The 16,683-nt window shown below is 52.9% G+C and overlaps 7 protein-coding genes across 7 annotated transcripts; 2 read left to right on the top strand and 5 right to left on the bottom strand.

Annotated features, from left to right (window-relative positions):
* Positions 1-1,475: 1,475 nt before the first annotated feature.
* On the bottom strand, positions 1,476-1,989 carry BO66DRAFT_437437 (uncharacterized protein; the record flags this gene model as incomplete). The annotated part of the gene is made up of 2 exons (XM_025650996.1): positions 1,476-1,713; positions 1,817-1,989. The coding sequence occupies 2 exons, from the start codon at positions 1,987-1,989 to the stop codon at positions 1,476-1,478; spliced, it is 411 nt and encodes a 136-aa protein (XP_025505237.1).
* A 1,244-nt stretch (positions 1,990-3,233) lies between these two features.
* Positions 3,234-4,776, bottom strand: BO66DRAFT_448741 (MFS general substrate transporter; the record flags this gene model as incomplete). Its single annotated transcript, XM_025651761.1, has 2 exons — positions 3,234-4,693; positions 4,752-4,776. 2 exons carry the CDS (start codon positions 4,774-4,776, stop codon positions 3,234-3,236), a joined length of 1,485 nt encoding a protein of 494 aa, XP_025505236.1.
* A 578-nt stretch (positions 4,777-5,354) lies between these two features.
* On the bottom strand, positions 5,355-5,940 carry BO66DRAFT_448739 (uncharacterized protein; the record flags this gene model as incomplete). The annotated part of the gene is made up of 2 exons (XM_025651760.1): positions 5,355-5,686; positions 5,745-5,940. The coding sequence occupies 2 exons, from the start codon at positions 5,938-5,940 to the stop codon at positions 5,493-5,495; spliced, it is 390 nt and encodes a 129-aa protein (XP_025505235.1). The 3' UTR covers positions 5,355-5,492.
* A 505-nt stretch (positions 5,941-6,445) lies between these two features.
* BO66DRAFT_320269 (MBL fold metallo-hydrolase) lies at positions 6,446-7,282 on the top strand (the record flags this gene model as incomplete). The annotated part of the gene is made up of 1 exon (XM_025643668.1): positions 6,446-7,282. The coding sequence occupies one exon, from the start codon at positions 6,446-6,448 to the stop codon at positions 7,280-7,282; it is 837 nt and encodes a 278-aa protein (XP_025505234.1).
* Positions 7,283-7,481: 199 nt separating this feature from the next.
* Positions 7,482-11,042, bottom strand: BO66DRAFT_419688 (TPT-domain-containing protein; the record flags this gene model as incomplete). The annotated part of the gene is made up of 8 exons (XM_025649826.1): positions 7,482-7,784; positions 7,865-8,085; positions 8,140-8,568; positions 8,637-8,642; positions 8,733-8,800; positions 10,146-10,487; positions 10,552-10,898; positions 10,974-11,042. The coding sequence occupies 8 exons, from the start codon at positions 11,040-11,042 to the stop codon at positions 7,536-7,538; spliced, it is 1,731 nt and encodes a 576-aa protein (XP_025505233.1). The 3' UTR covers positions 7,482-7,535.
* Positions 11,043-12,110: 1,068 nt separating this feature from the next.
* Positions 12,111-13,306, bottom strand: BO66DRAFT_390964 (uncharacterized protein). The gene is made up of 3 exons (XM_025647142.1): positions 12,958-13,306; positions 12,417-12,902; positions 12,111-12,349 (listed from the first exon to the last, which is right to left on the bottom strand). The coding sequence occupies exons 1-2, from the start codon at positions 13,194-13,196 to the stop codon at positions 12,584-12,586; spliced, it is 558 nt and encodes a 185-aa protein (XP_025505232.1). The 5' UTR covers positions 13,197-13,306; the 3' UTR covers positions 12,111-12,349; positions 12,417-12,583.
* Positions 13,307-14,328: 1,022 nt separating this feature from the next.
* Positions 14,329-15,860, top strand: BO66DRAFT_371901 (trichothecene biosynthesis acetyltransferase; the record flags this gene model as incomplete). The annotated part of the gene is made up of 1 exon (XM_025645475.1): positions 14,329-15,860. The coding sequence occupies exon 1, from the start codon at positions 14,484-14,486 to the stop codon at positions 15,858-15,860; it is 1,377 nt and encodes a 458-aa protein (XP_025505231.1). The 5' UTR covers positions 14,329-14,483.
* Positions 15,861-16,683: the final 823 nt, after the last annotated feature.

Raw genomic sequence — 16,683 nt, 5'->3', positions numbered from 1 at the left:
TCAGGCTTGTAGAAAACCCCGAAATATTTTGATTGATACGCTGTTCCTGGTCGGATCCGTAAGAAAAGGGCTACCAAAGTAGCTACTTTATTCCTGGTTCACTCACTACTTGAACTCTGGTACTCAATTATAAGCGAGGAGCGCCGCAAGAAACTTAGGTGTCAATATAGAATTGGTGGTGTTGTTGTTTGTGTAAATTAAGCGGATACCGAGTTTTGAAGTTATAATAAGCCACTGATGATATTTTCTCAGTTGTACAACGCCGAATACTTGGTCACTGAGAGGAAGAGGAAGAGTGCATGAGTTAGTAAGGGAAACCTAAGATCTGAAAACTTTTGAAGTTCCTGATAACTCGTCGGAATATATGTCACCTATTTGAGGAGAAAAGATCATATACAAAATAGAAGTAGTCTAGTAGATTTTTCAGACCAATTTTACTGTATTAAAGTCTACTAAAAAAACTGGTAGTTCCTGGATTTGCATCGCTACCACTACCACTACCATTCTCAATGGACGTGGTCTGTGATAGCTGTGGCTTGACGCGGAGCCAGCAACTCGCCCTCACCATATGTGTCTGTGTCTCGGAGCAAACCGTAAGAGGTGAAATCTCAACGTGACAGAGTATACAGCGATTGTCCAATCAAATGCTAAGTCTTGTAAGGGAATCTAGACCCAGCAATTTAATATATGATTATATCTGCTGATATATTACAATGATCTAATAAAAGAATCTAAGGACTTTCTTTGCAGACTACAAAACAATCTATAAATTATTGGGTATTCAAATAAAATACAAATGGAATTTTTATGACTCTAATAGACTCTGCTAAGTATTTTGTACTAAGACAAGTATATACATAGTCGCTACTGATAATTACAGAAAATCTTAACATTCACATAAGATCTATTATGCTATCAAAAATGGCGTGGAAAATCTCCGTGACTTTGTCGGCTTGCCAATGGCTCACCCATGTATCCTTGAGGCAGTGGTCGTGACGTCAGTGACTTGAGGCCCCCTAGTACTTAATTATTAGAACCTTGCCATCTCGAAGGGCAGGATTAGATTTGAAATAGTGAACTGCGGTTATTCTGTACCTGACTGACCTACCTTTCCCTTACACTGATAAAGACGCTGATTATTTTATCATGATCATTATCACCACCAAAGCTATGGGCAATGAGAAAGACTCAAACAAAATACATGTCCGAGAGAGAGGTCTTAGCTTGAGGGAGAGAAAAAGCCCATCGAACTTTCACCGGAGCGGAGCCATATAGAGTTTATCATCGAAATTAGAGAAAGCTTGTCCGGCTAAAAGAAATGGGAGAATAAGAAAACAGAAGGTTAAAGCAAGGACACAGAAACACTTGATTACTTCAACAATTATGGTCGTGCTCCAAAGCGCTAGCATATTTCAAATTACTGGATTTCTTCGTTGTCGAGATCATGCGATGCTCGAGTCCTTCTTCACCAAAGGTCAATTGACGACGTCTTGGACCTCTACAGCTTCTTCGCATGTACAATTCCCGAAACGTCGAATGGGCACGCCTTCGTTTGATAAAATGTCCAGCTGCTCCAAAGTCTTACCTTCACCTCCAGGAACGAAGACGTAGGCAAAGACGAAAGAGAGGAGGGAAATGCCGCCGAAGATGAACTGGCCATCTGTATCGGGGGGCTCATGGGCTATGTAGGGGATCGTGAAATTGACAACGAACCTGCTCCAAATATAGTCAGACCACTGGAGGTTGCGCAGTCCCGACTCACCCGGGCTGGTAGCAAGAGACGTGAACTAGATCATGCACAAGTCTGGATACTTACGCTGTAATCATGTTCATGACGGACGTGGTTATTGGGGATGCATCGCGGAGGCCAAGCGCTGAGGTCGTCACCACCCAGTTGACGAGGCCCCAGCCAAGACAATAATCGGCGGTAAATAGGGGGAGCATCGCGACATCAGCCTTCTTGTTCGCGGTTACTGTCGAGGTCTCCATCGTGCAAACAAGCGCAGGTTGCCAAAGAGCCCCGGTCAACAGAAGGACTCTGAGGATGAATAGTCAGTCAACGACTGTCCAAAAGCAATGGGTGGGTACAAATGGGGCAAAATGAGCCACACTCCACCGAGTTACCAGAGACTAAAGTACCATCTTTTACTCTTTTTGTTCAGAACCAGGGAGATGCCGCAAATAACGATGTTGCTGGCAGCTTTGATGACCATCATGCTGAAGGGGTTGACCGAGCCAATGCTGCTGATAAACACAGCTTCATACAAGGACACGGTTGCTTGACCCGCAGCTTATTGGAAGTAGTTCAGCGCCACAATGATAGCAGTACGCTTGAGATTGATCCCGTGTAAGATCTCTCGGTACCGACCTTGCTTTGGCTCGATGGCAAGGCTTGCTGGAAGGTGGCGAACTCTTGTGTGATTTTCTCTACTGTGGAGGCTCCAGACGAAGCTTGCGGAGAGACTTCCAGGCCTCATCAACACGGTCCTTAGTCAAAAGCCTTCGAGGTGACTACAACCGTTCCTCATTAGCGCTACTATCAAGTAATAGTGGAGAAAATGGCATAGCGAAGTTGACGTACTTCTGAGGTAAACCAGATGAGCGACGCAACAACGGTAGGAACAATGAAGAGTAGACAGAGAGGAATTTTCCAGGCTGTAATGGTGTCCAGGGTGCTAGTTCCTCTACAGATGCAATTCATAATAAACCCTCCAAGCTGCGGGAAACGTTAGGACTCTCCAGTCACGATGAAGCTTTCGAGCACTGTATTTGAGAGTCAATGAGATTAATCTGCCCAGCGCCACTTTATGCAGTTGTTCTTTGCTAGTTCAGCAGATAGCCGCACGTAGCAGAATCCATCACCTTTTCACCTTTGTCGCGTGTATCATGATGATCAAACATTACGCAGCAATCTTGGACCATCATTTATTCGAAATGACGCTTGGTAGTGGAGGGCTTCGAGATTTGCGGGCAGGAATCACCGCCTGAAACTACAGCAGAAAGTTTTCTCTTTTCTATTTATTTTGTATAATAGCTGCTCAGAACTGCATCACTTATTTCCCATGTTACAGTCAGTGAGCGTTACTATTCTCAACCCTGCCTATAACCTAGATTGAAAAGTCAAATTTCTAGATAGTCAGATTCCATGATAGATCGAGCGTACATCAGCCTGTCAATAGGAGCCTCGATAGTCTCAATCTGCTGAAGAGGGATCTATGCGTGGGATTCCGCCGTCATTGCCCCCTCCCCCCTTCTTTGGACGTCTCCGCCGCTGTCATGTCGCGGGCCGCCTGCAGAAGTGGACTTCGGCCCCGGATGTCAGGCCCCCACCGGAACATGATCAGGGGGACGAGAGCCAACACAAAGGAGATCATGCCCAGGAGGAAACTCGCCCAGTGGTAGCCTAGAGTGTTATACATGCTCTGAGTGGCTAAGGGAAGGAAGGCCAGAAACAGATTCTCGCCCAGTCCCACGGCGGCAATCGCACTGCCGGCCAGATGCGCATAGGCGTCCAGTAGGTAGGTTACAATACTGATGACGATGGCATTGCTGCCCATTCCCACCATTGCGAGTCCGATAGTGGGGGCAATGAAGGGAATCGACGGATAGGCGGTCCAAGCGTAGATGAGCATGCCCCCCGTGTTGCCGAGCAGACCTCCCACGAGCGCTGCGTAAAGCCGTGCCTCGGGGATGGGCTTGCCGGGGACCTCGTGGTTGCGTGAGGCCGAGGCGAAATACCACCGGTTGCAGATCAGGCAGAGGACGAAGCCGCACAGTTCCCCGACCACAATCGCCACCTGCACGTAGCCGGCTTGCGTTGCGTTCCAGCCGTAGAGCCCGTTGAACACTTGTTCCGCCGACTGGGTGAAGATGTAGATGGTTCCTAGACCGAATGCGGACCAAAGGGTGGCGACAAAGACGACGGACTCGGTGAAAAGCATCGTAACCGGTCGTTTGATGCTCTCGCCCAATCGCGTGAGGATCTTGGTCTTCTGGGTGGGGGATGCAGTGGTCTGCTTGGCCGCCGTGTCGCCAGTGCCGTGACCAAGCTTTCGCGCTCGCTTTTCCTGAATGGCCGATGGTCGAGTTTCGGGGAAAGCCAGGAGAAAGACCGGAAACAGAAGCCCCGTCCAGATCAGCTCGATGTAGCTGATCCAACGCCAAGTCAGATGTTGGAAGATGGCAGCACCTAACACAGGGCCCATACTGCTGGAGGTCATGTAGATAGTGATGTAGAGACTGATGGGGAGCGTGCGAGCGCGGTCTCCAGACCAAATATTGCCGATCACACCGGCAACCGTGTTGGCTAAGATGGCCACGCAGCCTCCACTGAAGAACCGGGCAATAATCAAAGTAGCATAGTTCTGCGCGACCGCTTGTGGTATCAGAAAGCAAATGAAGCAGAGATAGATCGCGAGGAACACCCAACGGATCCCAAAGTCTTCCATAATAGGCAGAACAATCAGAGAGAATGCAGCGCCACCAAGGCCCCATGAGGTCACCGGCCAGTAGGAGTGCGGAAATGCCTTATCACTGACATCAAATCTATCACCGATTGCCTCGTGGGCGACGGTAATGATAGTTCCATTGATAAGGGTTTCGAAGCTAGCCAGGAGGCCCAACCCTGTCACGAACCACTTGCGAAGCGGCGTCCAGTTGAACGGATTGTCGGGGTCGTTAGGGCTGCTCCAGCCTTATGCTCGGAGATTAGCTAGCGTTTCTGTTTCGTGCGGATATAGGAAGACAGTTACCGTCGGAAGTGCCGCCTACCATCATCTTGGTCTAGTATCGATTGAGCACACAGATGTTCTCCTGATCCACCCCACTGCTTTCTGTAATTGGGAGGCTTATTTATACTTACTCCGATCAGGAGCGTGGCGACCCCTGATCGGTAAGCTCTATCCCACCTATGCCATAAAATCACAATGCCCCAACTTCCACAATTCACTTTCCCTTTTCTAGGGCTTTCCAGGCGTTGAGCAATTGCTCATCTGGGCTTACGAATCTTCGGGATGGCGACAGGCTTTGATTACCGAGCTTTGAGATTGGTCGCCCTCCCACCGGCCCGCTGCTATTTACATAATCAATATGAGGTTTTGTGGGATCCGGACGGGACCTTTAGGTGGGATTGAAGGTCTTTTTTAAAAGATGTCACGAAGTGGTGGGCCTTACTGAGGGTCCACACCCCCACCCCCTACTCCGACGAGATATCACGCCCTGATATTCGGACCGGGCCCACCTTATTACTATGCACGAGATGGGTTACCCTGACCAACATATACTAGTTCGAATTTAAGGAGCCGTCGAGAATACTCCGTTAACACTGACACCGATTGGACATTAAGCTGCTATGGTTCAAAAATCGCATGGCTTTTTACGGACGATGCTGCCTACCCTAATGATTCCGCGTGACAGACTAAATCTACCATCTACCAGCAATCCTATCTTTGGCCATCGCTACTGATTGGTTCGGGAGCAACAAGAGGACATTCTCAACGGGATTGGAGAAGTCCGGCGGCAATGCTGAGACCAGGCGCTAACCATAGCACCGACAGAGCAACGTTGAGGCGAGCCTTGAGATACTGGACACCGACTAAGACCCCGGCAATGGCATTAACGCCTACGATCCACTTCTCCATTGTAGTCGTAGGACCTCCAGATTTGGCCCACTTGTAGTTCAAGAGCGCTGTAGGGAATGACAGTCAGAAATGAGTAACGTTGAACGAGCAAGGCGACATCCATACCAAGTGTGACCAAATAGCCGTTGACAAAGTGCCAGGTGGCGGGAATAATAGCTTTTGCCAGAGCGAATTGCTCCGTAGATGGCACCGCCTTCATCGTTTGCGGAATCAGAGTGAGCCCAACTTTGACATGTTTCGGGATGATGGCGATGTAAAGAAACGAGGCGGCTGTGTAGAGAGAAGATGACAGGGACGTCATGGTTGAGGCGAGGCAGATGAGAAAAATTGCGATAGGAAAGGTTGTATTGACGGGAAGGGCTAGAAGGTTGGACTTGGGAGGAATTTGCGAGCGTAACTCTTAGCTTTTTATTCCAGGGAATGATGGGATGCATTGTGAAAGGCAATAGGCATGCTTGCCAATTGCTGACCACCAACATCAACTCATCCCACCGGATGGATTGCTTCCTTATCTTCGGCATTTATAAGCCTGACAAAGGCTAATAAAACTTCAAGGTTGCCCGAGTGGGTCAATTGCCCACCGCCAACATCCCACCGCGCCGGCTAGATGACGGATCCCACAGCAGATAAGTACGGTCCTAGATATGTGTGTATAATAGCCCTATACAACATGTTCCTGTCTCCTGAATCATTCTTATTCAAAAGCTTCTCTCGTTCAAGCTATATAATCCTCGCTTGGTCTGCTTTCCGAGAATCTTTCTTTGCCGATCACAAAATAACAATCGTCTTCACCACTGCAACCTACCATGACTGTCAAGACTAGTTCGTTCGAAAGCTCCATCTCTCTGACCCATATCACGACAGCCACCGTACTGCTCGAGATCGACGGTGTCACCCTCCTGACCGATCCTGTCTTCGGCCCTGCTGGCGTTGGGCACGACATCACCCACCTTTTTCCCGGTGCCAAAGGCCCTATAGTGGCCTGTAGCGATGAGGATCCAGCCTTGAGCTTGAACCAGCTGCCTCCGATTGACGCCGTGCTCCTCAGCCATGAGGACCACTGCGACAACCTCGACCCAGTGGGCCGTCAGCTTCTCGACGGCCGCCACGTTGTCACCACGATGGACGGCGCCAAGAACCTCGCCCCTCGCCCGGGCGTCCACGGCATCAAGCCTTGGGAACTTCAGACCCACAACATCCGCGGTGTGACGTACGAGATCACCGGCACCCCATGCGTCCATCTCCCCGGCGGCGAGTGCACCGGTTTCATTCTCCATACCGCAGCGTTCGGCCACGCCGCGGACGGCCGGCCAAATGCCCTCTGGGTGACGGGGGATACCATCTACCTGGAGGAACTGCAGCACATGAAGCACAAATACCATATCAAGCTGGCCGTCATGAACCTGGGCGCTGCCCGGGTGATGTACCCCGGCCATGCCGAGCCGCTGCAAATTACAATGGGCGGAAGTGATGCCGCGCGCTTGGTCCGCGAGCTCGGCATTGAGCGCATCGTCCCCGTCCACTACGAGTCGTGGCATCACTTCACTGAGTTTGGAAAGGACCTTCGGAGCACATTCGAAGAAGAGGGAATTCTCGACAAGGTGGCCTGGGTTGTACCGGGAGTCAAGAGCAAGATTTTGTGAGCAGGAGAGCTTAGAATTTTCAGGTCGTATACTAGATGAACAAACTTTGCTGGCTTCTTATTGCTTACTACACTGTGTATTCCTTCCCACTGGTATAGTACATTTATAATGAAGTCCAGCATTCCGTTTGTTGAAAACCATTCACTACGTATACCCAAGTTTCCCTACCAGCACAGTGTGCAAAGTCTAACCACCTAGTATTCATGATCTATATCTAATCATACATATGCATCTTCGAAAATGACGACGCAGCCTAAACAGGCTCATACTTGTACACCTCCCCGCGCCGCCAGCCCCTCACCTTCGTGACGGCCGCCTCGCAAAGCGGCTGAATCGTCCTCCACCCAAGCGAATAATACAACAGCCCCAGCAACGCAATCCCATATCCAACCACCTGCAGCGCACTCACCGGCGAGCCCCAGATGACGATCGAGCAGACAATCAAGAGGATGTTCTTGGGCACGCTGACCAGCGTCATCGTCAGCCCGGACGTTTTCCCGATCTAGAGACGTTAGCTCGCCAACTCCGCCTACCTCGCTCTCTGCCGAACAGAAAACCGGGAAGATGGAGGCAGGAACATACCAGCACGAAAATCGACACATTCAACATAAACCCCACCCCAGCATTAGCAAGCAAGACACCCCACCCGGTCCTCGACACAACCCCCCACTCAAACCCGGCCACCTCCCCACTACCCAGGGCGATCAACGCGTTGGTCAGCGCACACACCGGCGCCGAATAATACAGCGTGACCAGGGGATCCATCTTCTTCCCCTGGCCGTGGCCATGGCCCTGGCCCTGCTCTTTCGCCACCTCCCCCTCCCCCTCCCCCCCATGCCCCGGATCCCCATTCTCACTCAACAGAATCTGAATCATGACCAACCGATTGGCATCAAACACCAAACTCGCGACCTGGAAGACCACCCCCGTCCAGACGAACTGCACCTCACCGGCAACAGCCAGCCCGACACTGAACGCAATGACCAAGATATTCAGGAAGGATTCGAGCGAGGGCCGCGCCACGCGCCACCCCCAGCTGGTCAGGAGGGTGATGATGGGCCCGCCGGCCTTGAGCATCTGGATGAAGGACACATTCAGATACAGGTAGGTCAGGTTGCTGGTGACCAGGCTGCCGCTGTACAGGAGCCCGATGGGGACGATCTGGCGCAGGTAGGTGCGGGCCGTCATGCGGTGGGTGTGGCGGCTGTTCAAGAGGGTCGTGGTCCGCGCGAGGAGTTGCGTGGCGAGGGTCGCGAAGAGGAGGTGCCAGGTTGTGAGGATTATTGCTTTTTCTGGTTGTTAGTATTCTCCGGGTTGTGGTGGGGGGGGGGGTTTCTTTCGGAAAAGCGCTCACGGTAATCTGCCATGGGGATGTTAGTGGTGATTTTCAGTAGCGCGATGCAGATGCAGTATACGGGAGATTGGGAGAGGAAGAAAGGAAAGAACATACGGAACTCGGTCGACTCGATCAACCACTTATTGAAGAGGATGGTCAGGTTCGACCAGAATACCCAGGCTCTAGACCCCCGAAAAAAATGTCAATTGGCTGATTCTATACTCTCCCCGAGAAAATGAAATCTACGTACAACACCCCCAATACCACCGGCCATATCGGCTTCTTGGCCGGGTCCGCAGCGGCAGCGGTTAATGCCTCTGAGTAGGCCATCTTCACCTCGGAGGGATAGTCGATGCTGCTCGGGGAGGCGGGTGACGTGGATGAAGGACACGGCGAAGATGCGGAGAGCGATGGCGATAGCGATGGCGATGGCGACAGTGGCCCCCGATGCAAGGAATCAGACCCAAAACTCCCCTTCTCCTCGGAGGGACCCGTCATACTACATGACTGCTGCGAGGGGATATATACCAGCCCGTCTCTGTTTTTCGCCGAGTCTACGCGCCAAGAGCCGCGGGCAGCTTGTTGATTGCTGGTGCTGGTGCTGGTGCTGGTGCTGGGCGGGGGTACAGGCCCCGTTGGGCTGCGGCCGTGGGTTGGAGTCATTGGACTTTCGGCGGGCGATGCGACTGCAACATTGACCGCAAACGGGCCCCCCGCTTTTTATAAGTTTTTACGAAAAAGAAAAAAAAGAAAAGAAAAGAAAAATTGACCTGGAGTAGCGGTCACTCACTGGCGGGTGGTGAGTGGTGACAGACATTGTGGGGTCCAGAACCAGGCACCAGCGTTTCTGCACCCTATTTTCAGGGCCCAAAGCTTGTTTGCGGCCCTGAGCGACCACTACCCATACGAACTGCCAGCAGAATATGACGCATTGCATTCAGGGATGTCTCGGTTCGCGCGGATACCGTGGACGGGTGGACGGGTCTGGCCCTTCCGTTTGCGTGCATCTCCCGCAGCCCGCAGCCCGCAGCCCTAGTTTGTGGTTGGTTTGGATCCGGCAGAAAACCAAGGCGTTCATTCTATGTGACACTGTACTGAACTAAAAAAAAAAAAAAAAAAATCGTAGAACAAAGACTATTCACACAACGATGATGAGCACACCCTCACCATGAATGCGTACAATACGTAATGAAGTAACTCGGCCACGCCTCCACGTCGATCGCCCGCTTACACGCCTCGGGATCGAACTGCGGGTTCTCGAACGCCGCCAAGCACGCGGGGAGCTTCTTGTCGTCCTCCCAGCTGTACGGGTAAATCTGCTGCCGCGGCAGGATCACCATCTTATCCTGCACCATGACAGGCGCGCCGCTGCCCTTCGTCTGCAACTCGGGCACATCGTCCTCGTGGCCCTCCGGCCCACAGTACATCTCCCACCCGGGGGACCAGCGCCGCACCTTCTGGCACACATGCTTGCGGACGGTCTTCTCGTCGCCCTCAAAGTCCTCGAAGTAGCGGTGCAGTAGGAACGCCAAGGCCGTGGGTCCGGTCAGACTCTCCACCGAGCCATCCTCACTACCGTTGGGGTTCTCGATGACGTGAATCACGGGCAGCAGCCAGAACGGGTGGCCGGGCGGCGACGCCATCCACCCGTTAGGCACGGCCGCAGGACCGTCCAGTCCCGCCCGGTGCGACATGTGACCCAGGAATGCCCGCTGCGTGAGCGTAGACGCGTCGTGCGGTGATGGCGTCTTGGCCCTCCCCGTCCACGAGCCGAGGAGGCTGCTGTGCGCCGCCCGAAGGGGGGTGTCGTGGCCGGCAAAGAGCGATTCCACCGGTCGGAGGGCTTCGGTGTCGACGTCGGCGTACATTCTATTCATATATCAAACATCAGTAACCTGGCCCAGGAACACCCCGATAAAAAGTCACGCCTCACCCTCCAAACAAGAACATGTACAGATTCCTCACGACGTCCGCCCGAAGAATCTCCTTGGGCAGACGCAGGTAGTCCTGCAGGAACCACGGGAAATGCGTCTCCACGAGCAGCCGGTTCGTCTCGTCATCCCAGAGGACGTACTCCCAGTCCGGGTTCTGGGCCCGCATGGTCTGGACCCAGAGCTGGGCGTTCTCGCTCATGTTGCTCCCGGCCGGGAACCAGGTCTGGTGGATAAGCTTGGGGATGGAGACGAGGTCCGACGAGCGCGGCCGCGAGATGAGCTCCCTCGCGGACAGGGAGCGGGCGTAGGAGGGAGAGGTGAAGGGGAGTTTGTGGTGTTGCGGGGACTCATTGTCGGTGTTCGCATAGCTGTCCTGCCGGCTGGACGCTGGGAGAATGGTGTAGATGCAGGCTAGAACAACCGCGAAGGCGAGGGAGAGTTGCAGACGCCGCCGCGTGAACCATTGGCAGCCGGACCCTGATCGGATCATGGTTGCTGTATATGTCGATTGCTCGTGGTGCTTGGGGAGTTGGTGAAGCTCAAGTGCTAAACTTAGGCCATTGCGCTGCTGCGACGGGTTGGAGGGGGCCTTGTTGGTTTTGTTGTAGACTGGGTGCGAATCCCGATCGCGCAGCCCATCGTCTTCGTCCATCCACGTTGCTCTTCCGGTTTGGTCGCAATATGTCCATGGTTCTTTTGCAGCCACCCGTCTTCTCTGGTCTGGGTCAGGGCTCCGCGGTAGGATTGGCCCGTAGGCCGGAAACGGCTACATGAAGCGCTACACATTCCTCGGCGATAGAACGGAGCGCCCGGTTCGCCTGGTAGCGTGTTATTGTTGGTCATAAAAATTGGGGCACTTAGCTGTCAGAGTATGGTGCTTTGGAGTCAGGACCTCTCAGAGTGGGTAAAAATGATTAAGCTCTGATGATGGTGGTGTTCCATCATTTTCATACCTCGGCAAGTCACGGGTTGTTCATCATGGATCATGATTCACTCCTTTGTTGCCTCTTTCGGCCGTTTCCGCTTTAGGAAGGTGAGCCGGACGATCGGACCTGAGTCAGCCTCAGATGTTGCGCTCACCTTCTTGACAGTAACAGTTCTTTGTCCTGCTTATTTGTGATTTCGATGCTTTGAGTAGCAGTCAAGCATTTGGCCTCTGAGAAGTTAGTTACCAGGAACTCACACATGCAACAGTAACACGTAGCACCTTCTCCATCAGCTTTACCAAGCAAAGTGTCTAGTGGAACGTGTACCAACCATCAAACGTTACTGCCAAAGAAATTGAATTTTGCCATTTCGCTGGTGACATTGAACCCTTTTCTATCCAAACGAAAAATGAACCAAAAGACAAGTCAAACTGCCCGCTACCTCTCTTAAGGCTTGCAATTCTCCCTGATGTCGGCCTGGACCAACACGCAACGACAAGATATGAGTTTCAGAGGATAGTGCTTGGCCCCAGCTGAGTATCACAACCACGAGAAAGAGTTCAAGCACATTGAAAGTAGAAATGCGCTAGTGCAGTGAAACAAGAATCTAATTAGAGGGTCTGACAAAATGAGGCATATAATCATATTTGTTAGGTAGTGGTCTTTAGGAGACGAAAACCTCCGCTACTCTCGACTTCAGTCGCGCCCCGCTTAAGTAATGATCACATGTCGACTTTACAGCTCCCAGTCAGACATATCGAAGAGGTTATGCGATGGCCCTTCTTGTGCCAGATTCCAGCGGATGTAGAGGCGATCTCCCCAGCGAGTTTTTTCCTTGGTGAAGCGCCAATACTCCCAATCGATCAAGTAGCTGGACACTTAGAGTCAGAGGTAAAGCTTCGAGCGAAGAGGCAGAGCTAGTTAGTGGGCGGTCTTACCATCTTTTACTCTCTCTGTTCCAAAGAAGGTTAATTGTCGATCCGTCTCCATGGATAACCCCACAACGGACCGTCTCTCCAGGGATTTCGTCAGCTTTCCCGCAGAGCCCGGGCGGTAGAGACTGCCGCGGCACAGGTTGTTTAAATTTCTAATAGGAAACCACAACTTACAACCACGCTGCCTTGAAGGCCTTCCTCAAAGAGTCTCGCTCATCACGAGGCATCTGACCTGAAAAAAGCGAGTCCCCCGGATTGGACCCCGGTAGCCTCTCCATCAAGATACTCAGCTTGTACCCTCCCGGGACCCATTCATCAATTGCCTGTTGTTCTTTCTTCCAGGATAGTAGAGAAGGGGTACTGGAGCAGCCAGCCTTCATCAGATGGGACAAGGCCTCGATCTCTGAACTGAAGGCTCTGGGGATCTCCGAAGAAGCTTGCTTGGCACGAGTTTCAGGCCTCTTCGTCGCGGTTTTCCACCACGGAATCCTGGCCATCGAATGTCAACATGTGCTTTTCTTCCGACTGGTTGGAGGATACTGACTGCTGACGAATTTCGATGACTGCAGTGGGTGGCCCACTCCCCGACACCTTGGAGCAAGAGAACACCCCACGGGCCTCGGAATGAATCTCCAAAGCCTCACATTCAGACTGTTCCTCATAATAACTATGTTCGTAGATTTTGCTTTCCAACCTCCATGCTGAACCAGATGGGAAGGACATTTCCGTGCCAAGGAGATCATCCTCATCGAACCAGGTGATGTCGTCTGATTCGATAGCCATGCTGAGATAGTGTTCCGGAAAAGGCGGACTGGGATTTCTTCCAAGTTTAGTCTATGCTTGGCAAAGATACCGAGGGCTCATACAGAGAGGGGTAGGAATAGCGATTGCGCTATTAATCAAAGGAATCTCTTGGATTGTTGGCATCTTATGTACAGCATTTGCTTTGAAGGTGAGGTAAAGTTAATCCGTCTTCTGGCGCTTCGTCAGCCAATGATGTTCTCCAAACTCGCAGAGCCTTGCAGTGAAGCAGGCAGCCATTGGATGCCTGGGCAAGGGGTCGAACGGGGCTGGAACCTACTACTAGGCAGTAACTAAGTTACAGTGAGCTGTCATTTTGGGCCTAGTCACCTTAGTAAGACTAACAACAGTTCTACGTTTCTTCGATTCTTTATCTTTATCCCCCATATGGCTTGCCGAATGACCAGTCAACGTCTTCACAGAGAATCTCAAGTCATGGTCTCGCGACCGAGTATGCAAAACTATCCTTTGCGAATAATCTCAGCCGGCATCTAGACCTTATCATCTCCAATCAAGATTGTAGCCCTCTTGACCTACAGCGTCGTTGTCTCCACGTATCTCCACGTGTCTCCATGTGGCTGTAGATGCCTCAATCGGAGAGGCGGCTTGTCCGTCTCGGCAATGGCACCATTTTTACAAGGTTCTGGACCCAAGGGTGTTCTGATCTGTAGAAAGGAAGAAAGTTCTGGATGTCTTGTTTTCGTTGAGCCAAGTCTCAACTCAACATCTCGGCAACAGAGTGCCTGTGCGAAGTCGTGAGTCAACAGTCCCCGATTGGCCCATGACTGCAGTTCGAGCCTCATAACCACTTGACTTTGACTTTCATCTGCATGTCGTCCCCGCTCCCATCTCACGATGCCTGAGCATTTCGGAGTAGCGGACTTTGTGAGCACGTCCTCTCGGAGTTTTGCGATCCTGTTCGTGTTAGGGGCGCACTAATGCACGCGTTCCCGAACCGACCCTCAGCAGCCCTAAGCGGCTGCCATGGCCCCCAATGCTCCCAAGTACAACCTCAGTCTTGGTGTATAGATGCTGCGATGGCTCATACTCTTGTCGCAAGTATATAAACCGGAGGCTGCTTCCACGATAATGGCTCAATATCCTTCACAAACCTCATGAATCAACGACTTGTCTTCTCATTCCAGCGCCTGTCCTGTTAGCATTATTGTCGTCTATAGAATTATACCCACTGCTTTGTCTTTTCACTTTTCGATCAAGAACATAGATTTCCACTGAACCAACCCGAATCACATATACCCAAACGCCACAATGTTCGACCTCTCCAAATTCCAAGACGACATCGGCCAGCTGGCCGGCCTCAAAACCTACACCCACCTCTTACTATCATTCCCCATCCCTGACCGACACGCCCAAAGGGCAGCCATCAACGCCCTATACACAGCCACGGAGACCCTCATCTCCGAGTTCCCCTGGCTAGCAGCCGAGGTCGTGCACGAGGGCCGGACCCCCGGCAACTCAGGCACCTTCCGGCTACAGTCGTGTCCCGAGTTCAGCCAGCCGGAAGACCTCGTCATCGTGCGCGATGCCTCGAGCATCTGCCCGTCCTACCAAGAGATCTGCGCCGCGCGAGGGCCATGCTCAATGCTGCCCGTCAGCGCGCTGGGACCCGTGGTCTCGTTCCCGGAGCGATACGAAGACTCGAGCATCGAGCCGGCGCGCGTCTTCATCATGCAAGCCAACTTCATCGAGGGCGGGCTCCTCCTCGACCTCGCCGCGCAGCACAACTTCATCGACGGCGGGGGCCTCTTCCAATGCGCGCGGCTGCTGGCCAAAGCCCTGCGCCACGAGCCCTTCACGGCCACCGAACTGAGCCAGGGCAACCGCGACCGCCGCACGATCATCCCGCTGCTCCACCCTTCCGAGCCCATGCTCGACCACTCCCACCTCCGCCGCCCCGCCATCCCCAGATCCCTGCCAGCCCCCCGCGCCCCGGCCAGCTGGCACTTCTTCCAAGTCCCCGCCAAGCAAATGGCGCAGATCAAGCAGCTCGCCAACACGGAACTCGCCTCCTCCTCCCTCCACAAGCTCATCCCCCTCGTCTCCACCAACGACGCCCTCTGCGCCTTCCTCTGGCGACGCATCGCCGCAGCCCGCCGCCGCCAGAGGCCGCAGCCGGCGCACCGACGCACGAAATTCTCGCGCGCCGTCGACAGCCGTCGCGCCATGGACGTCTCCCCGGAGTACATGGGCCAGATGGGGTACAACGCGACGACGCGGGTCGCCTACGGGGACCTCGACACGATGACCCTGGGCGAGACGGCGGGCGTGCTGCGGGCGCAGGTGCGCGAGGTCAACCACGCGTACGCCGTGCGCAGCTGGGCTACTTTCATCGCGCAGGAGCCCGACAAGTCGACCATCATGTTCGGCGGCGACTTCGACCCCGAGACGGACATCGGGGTGTCATCGCTGGCGCATACGGAGCTGTACAGCTGTGGGTTTGGGGATGCATTGGGCCACCCCTCGCTTGTGCGGCGGCCGACCTCGGCGCCGTTCGAGGGGTGTGTGTATTTCTGGTCGCGCACGGAGAATGGCGATCTGGGCGTCATGGCGTGCTTAAATGAGGGGGACGTCCGGGCGCTGAGGCGGGATCGGCACTGGGCGCGGCATGTAGAGTATATTGGATAGAGATGAATCAAAAAGCTTTTATGTCATGAACATTGATGCATTCTCTTTTCGGCTTCTTTAGGCTGGGGCTCGTGGTAGTAGTTTATTTGCCTGAGTGTGGTGGTGGGAGAGTAGAAGTATTTTGGCGCGTGTTGCCCGGTATGTATGCTTTCTTACCAGTCGAGAGCAAGCTGACTGCGAGGAATTGGCCGAATCTTGGATGCATCAGAATTCGAGGATATAGCGACGTTGAGTATGAGTTCCAGATTCATTACCCGTGACAGCATGTTGGAAGCATTTGATCTAGGATGGGAACTAGATAAGGGGTCGGTGTCATGAGAACAGCACAAGGGACTCCATCGATCAATGATCTGTATAAATCCAACCATCTATCTGTCGCTCGAGCAAGAGGTCTGGGCGAAGAGCAGACTAACTGTGGTTCTCAAGTTCTGCACTCGATGGAGAGTGCTCCCCGTATACCGCAGTCACAGTATCTGTTTGGAGAAGAATCATGGAAAGCTTCTCGGTGTGTAAATGAAGTAGGTATGCTGTTGAGACCACATTGAGGATAACTTTTACAAGATAATGCGATAGCCCGGCCGAGTCATGTGACCATTCATCGCGCCTGCACCAGCCGCTCACTCTTGTCGTAGTCATCACCATCACACAGCTGACACAACACCTGGGGTAACGGACGGCGTCTGATTTGTCGTCAAAATCTGTCCAAAATGTCACCTTCTTCAGTCTTGCGCGCCGATTACTCGTTTGAAGCACGTCAGCACTGAAGCTTTTGTGCTACGCGAATCTGGCGTGTCCTGCCTCTATTGGCCTCAAGCTGAGGGGT

This window comes from Aspergillus aculeatinus (assembly GCF_003184765.1).
Source record: "Aspergillus aculeatinus CBS 121060 unplaced genomic scaffold BO66scaffold_17, whole genome shotgun sequence".
Classification (NCBI taxonomy): Eukaryota; Fungi; Ascomycota; class Eurotiomycetes; order Eurotiales; family Aspergillaceae; genus Aspergillus; species Aspergillus aculeatinus.
This window is presented reverse-complemented; position numbering and strand designations above follow the sequence as displayed.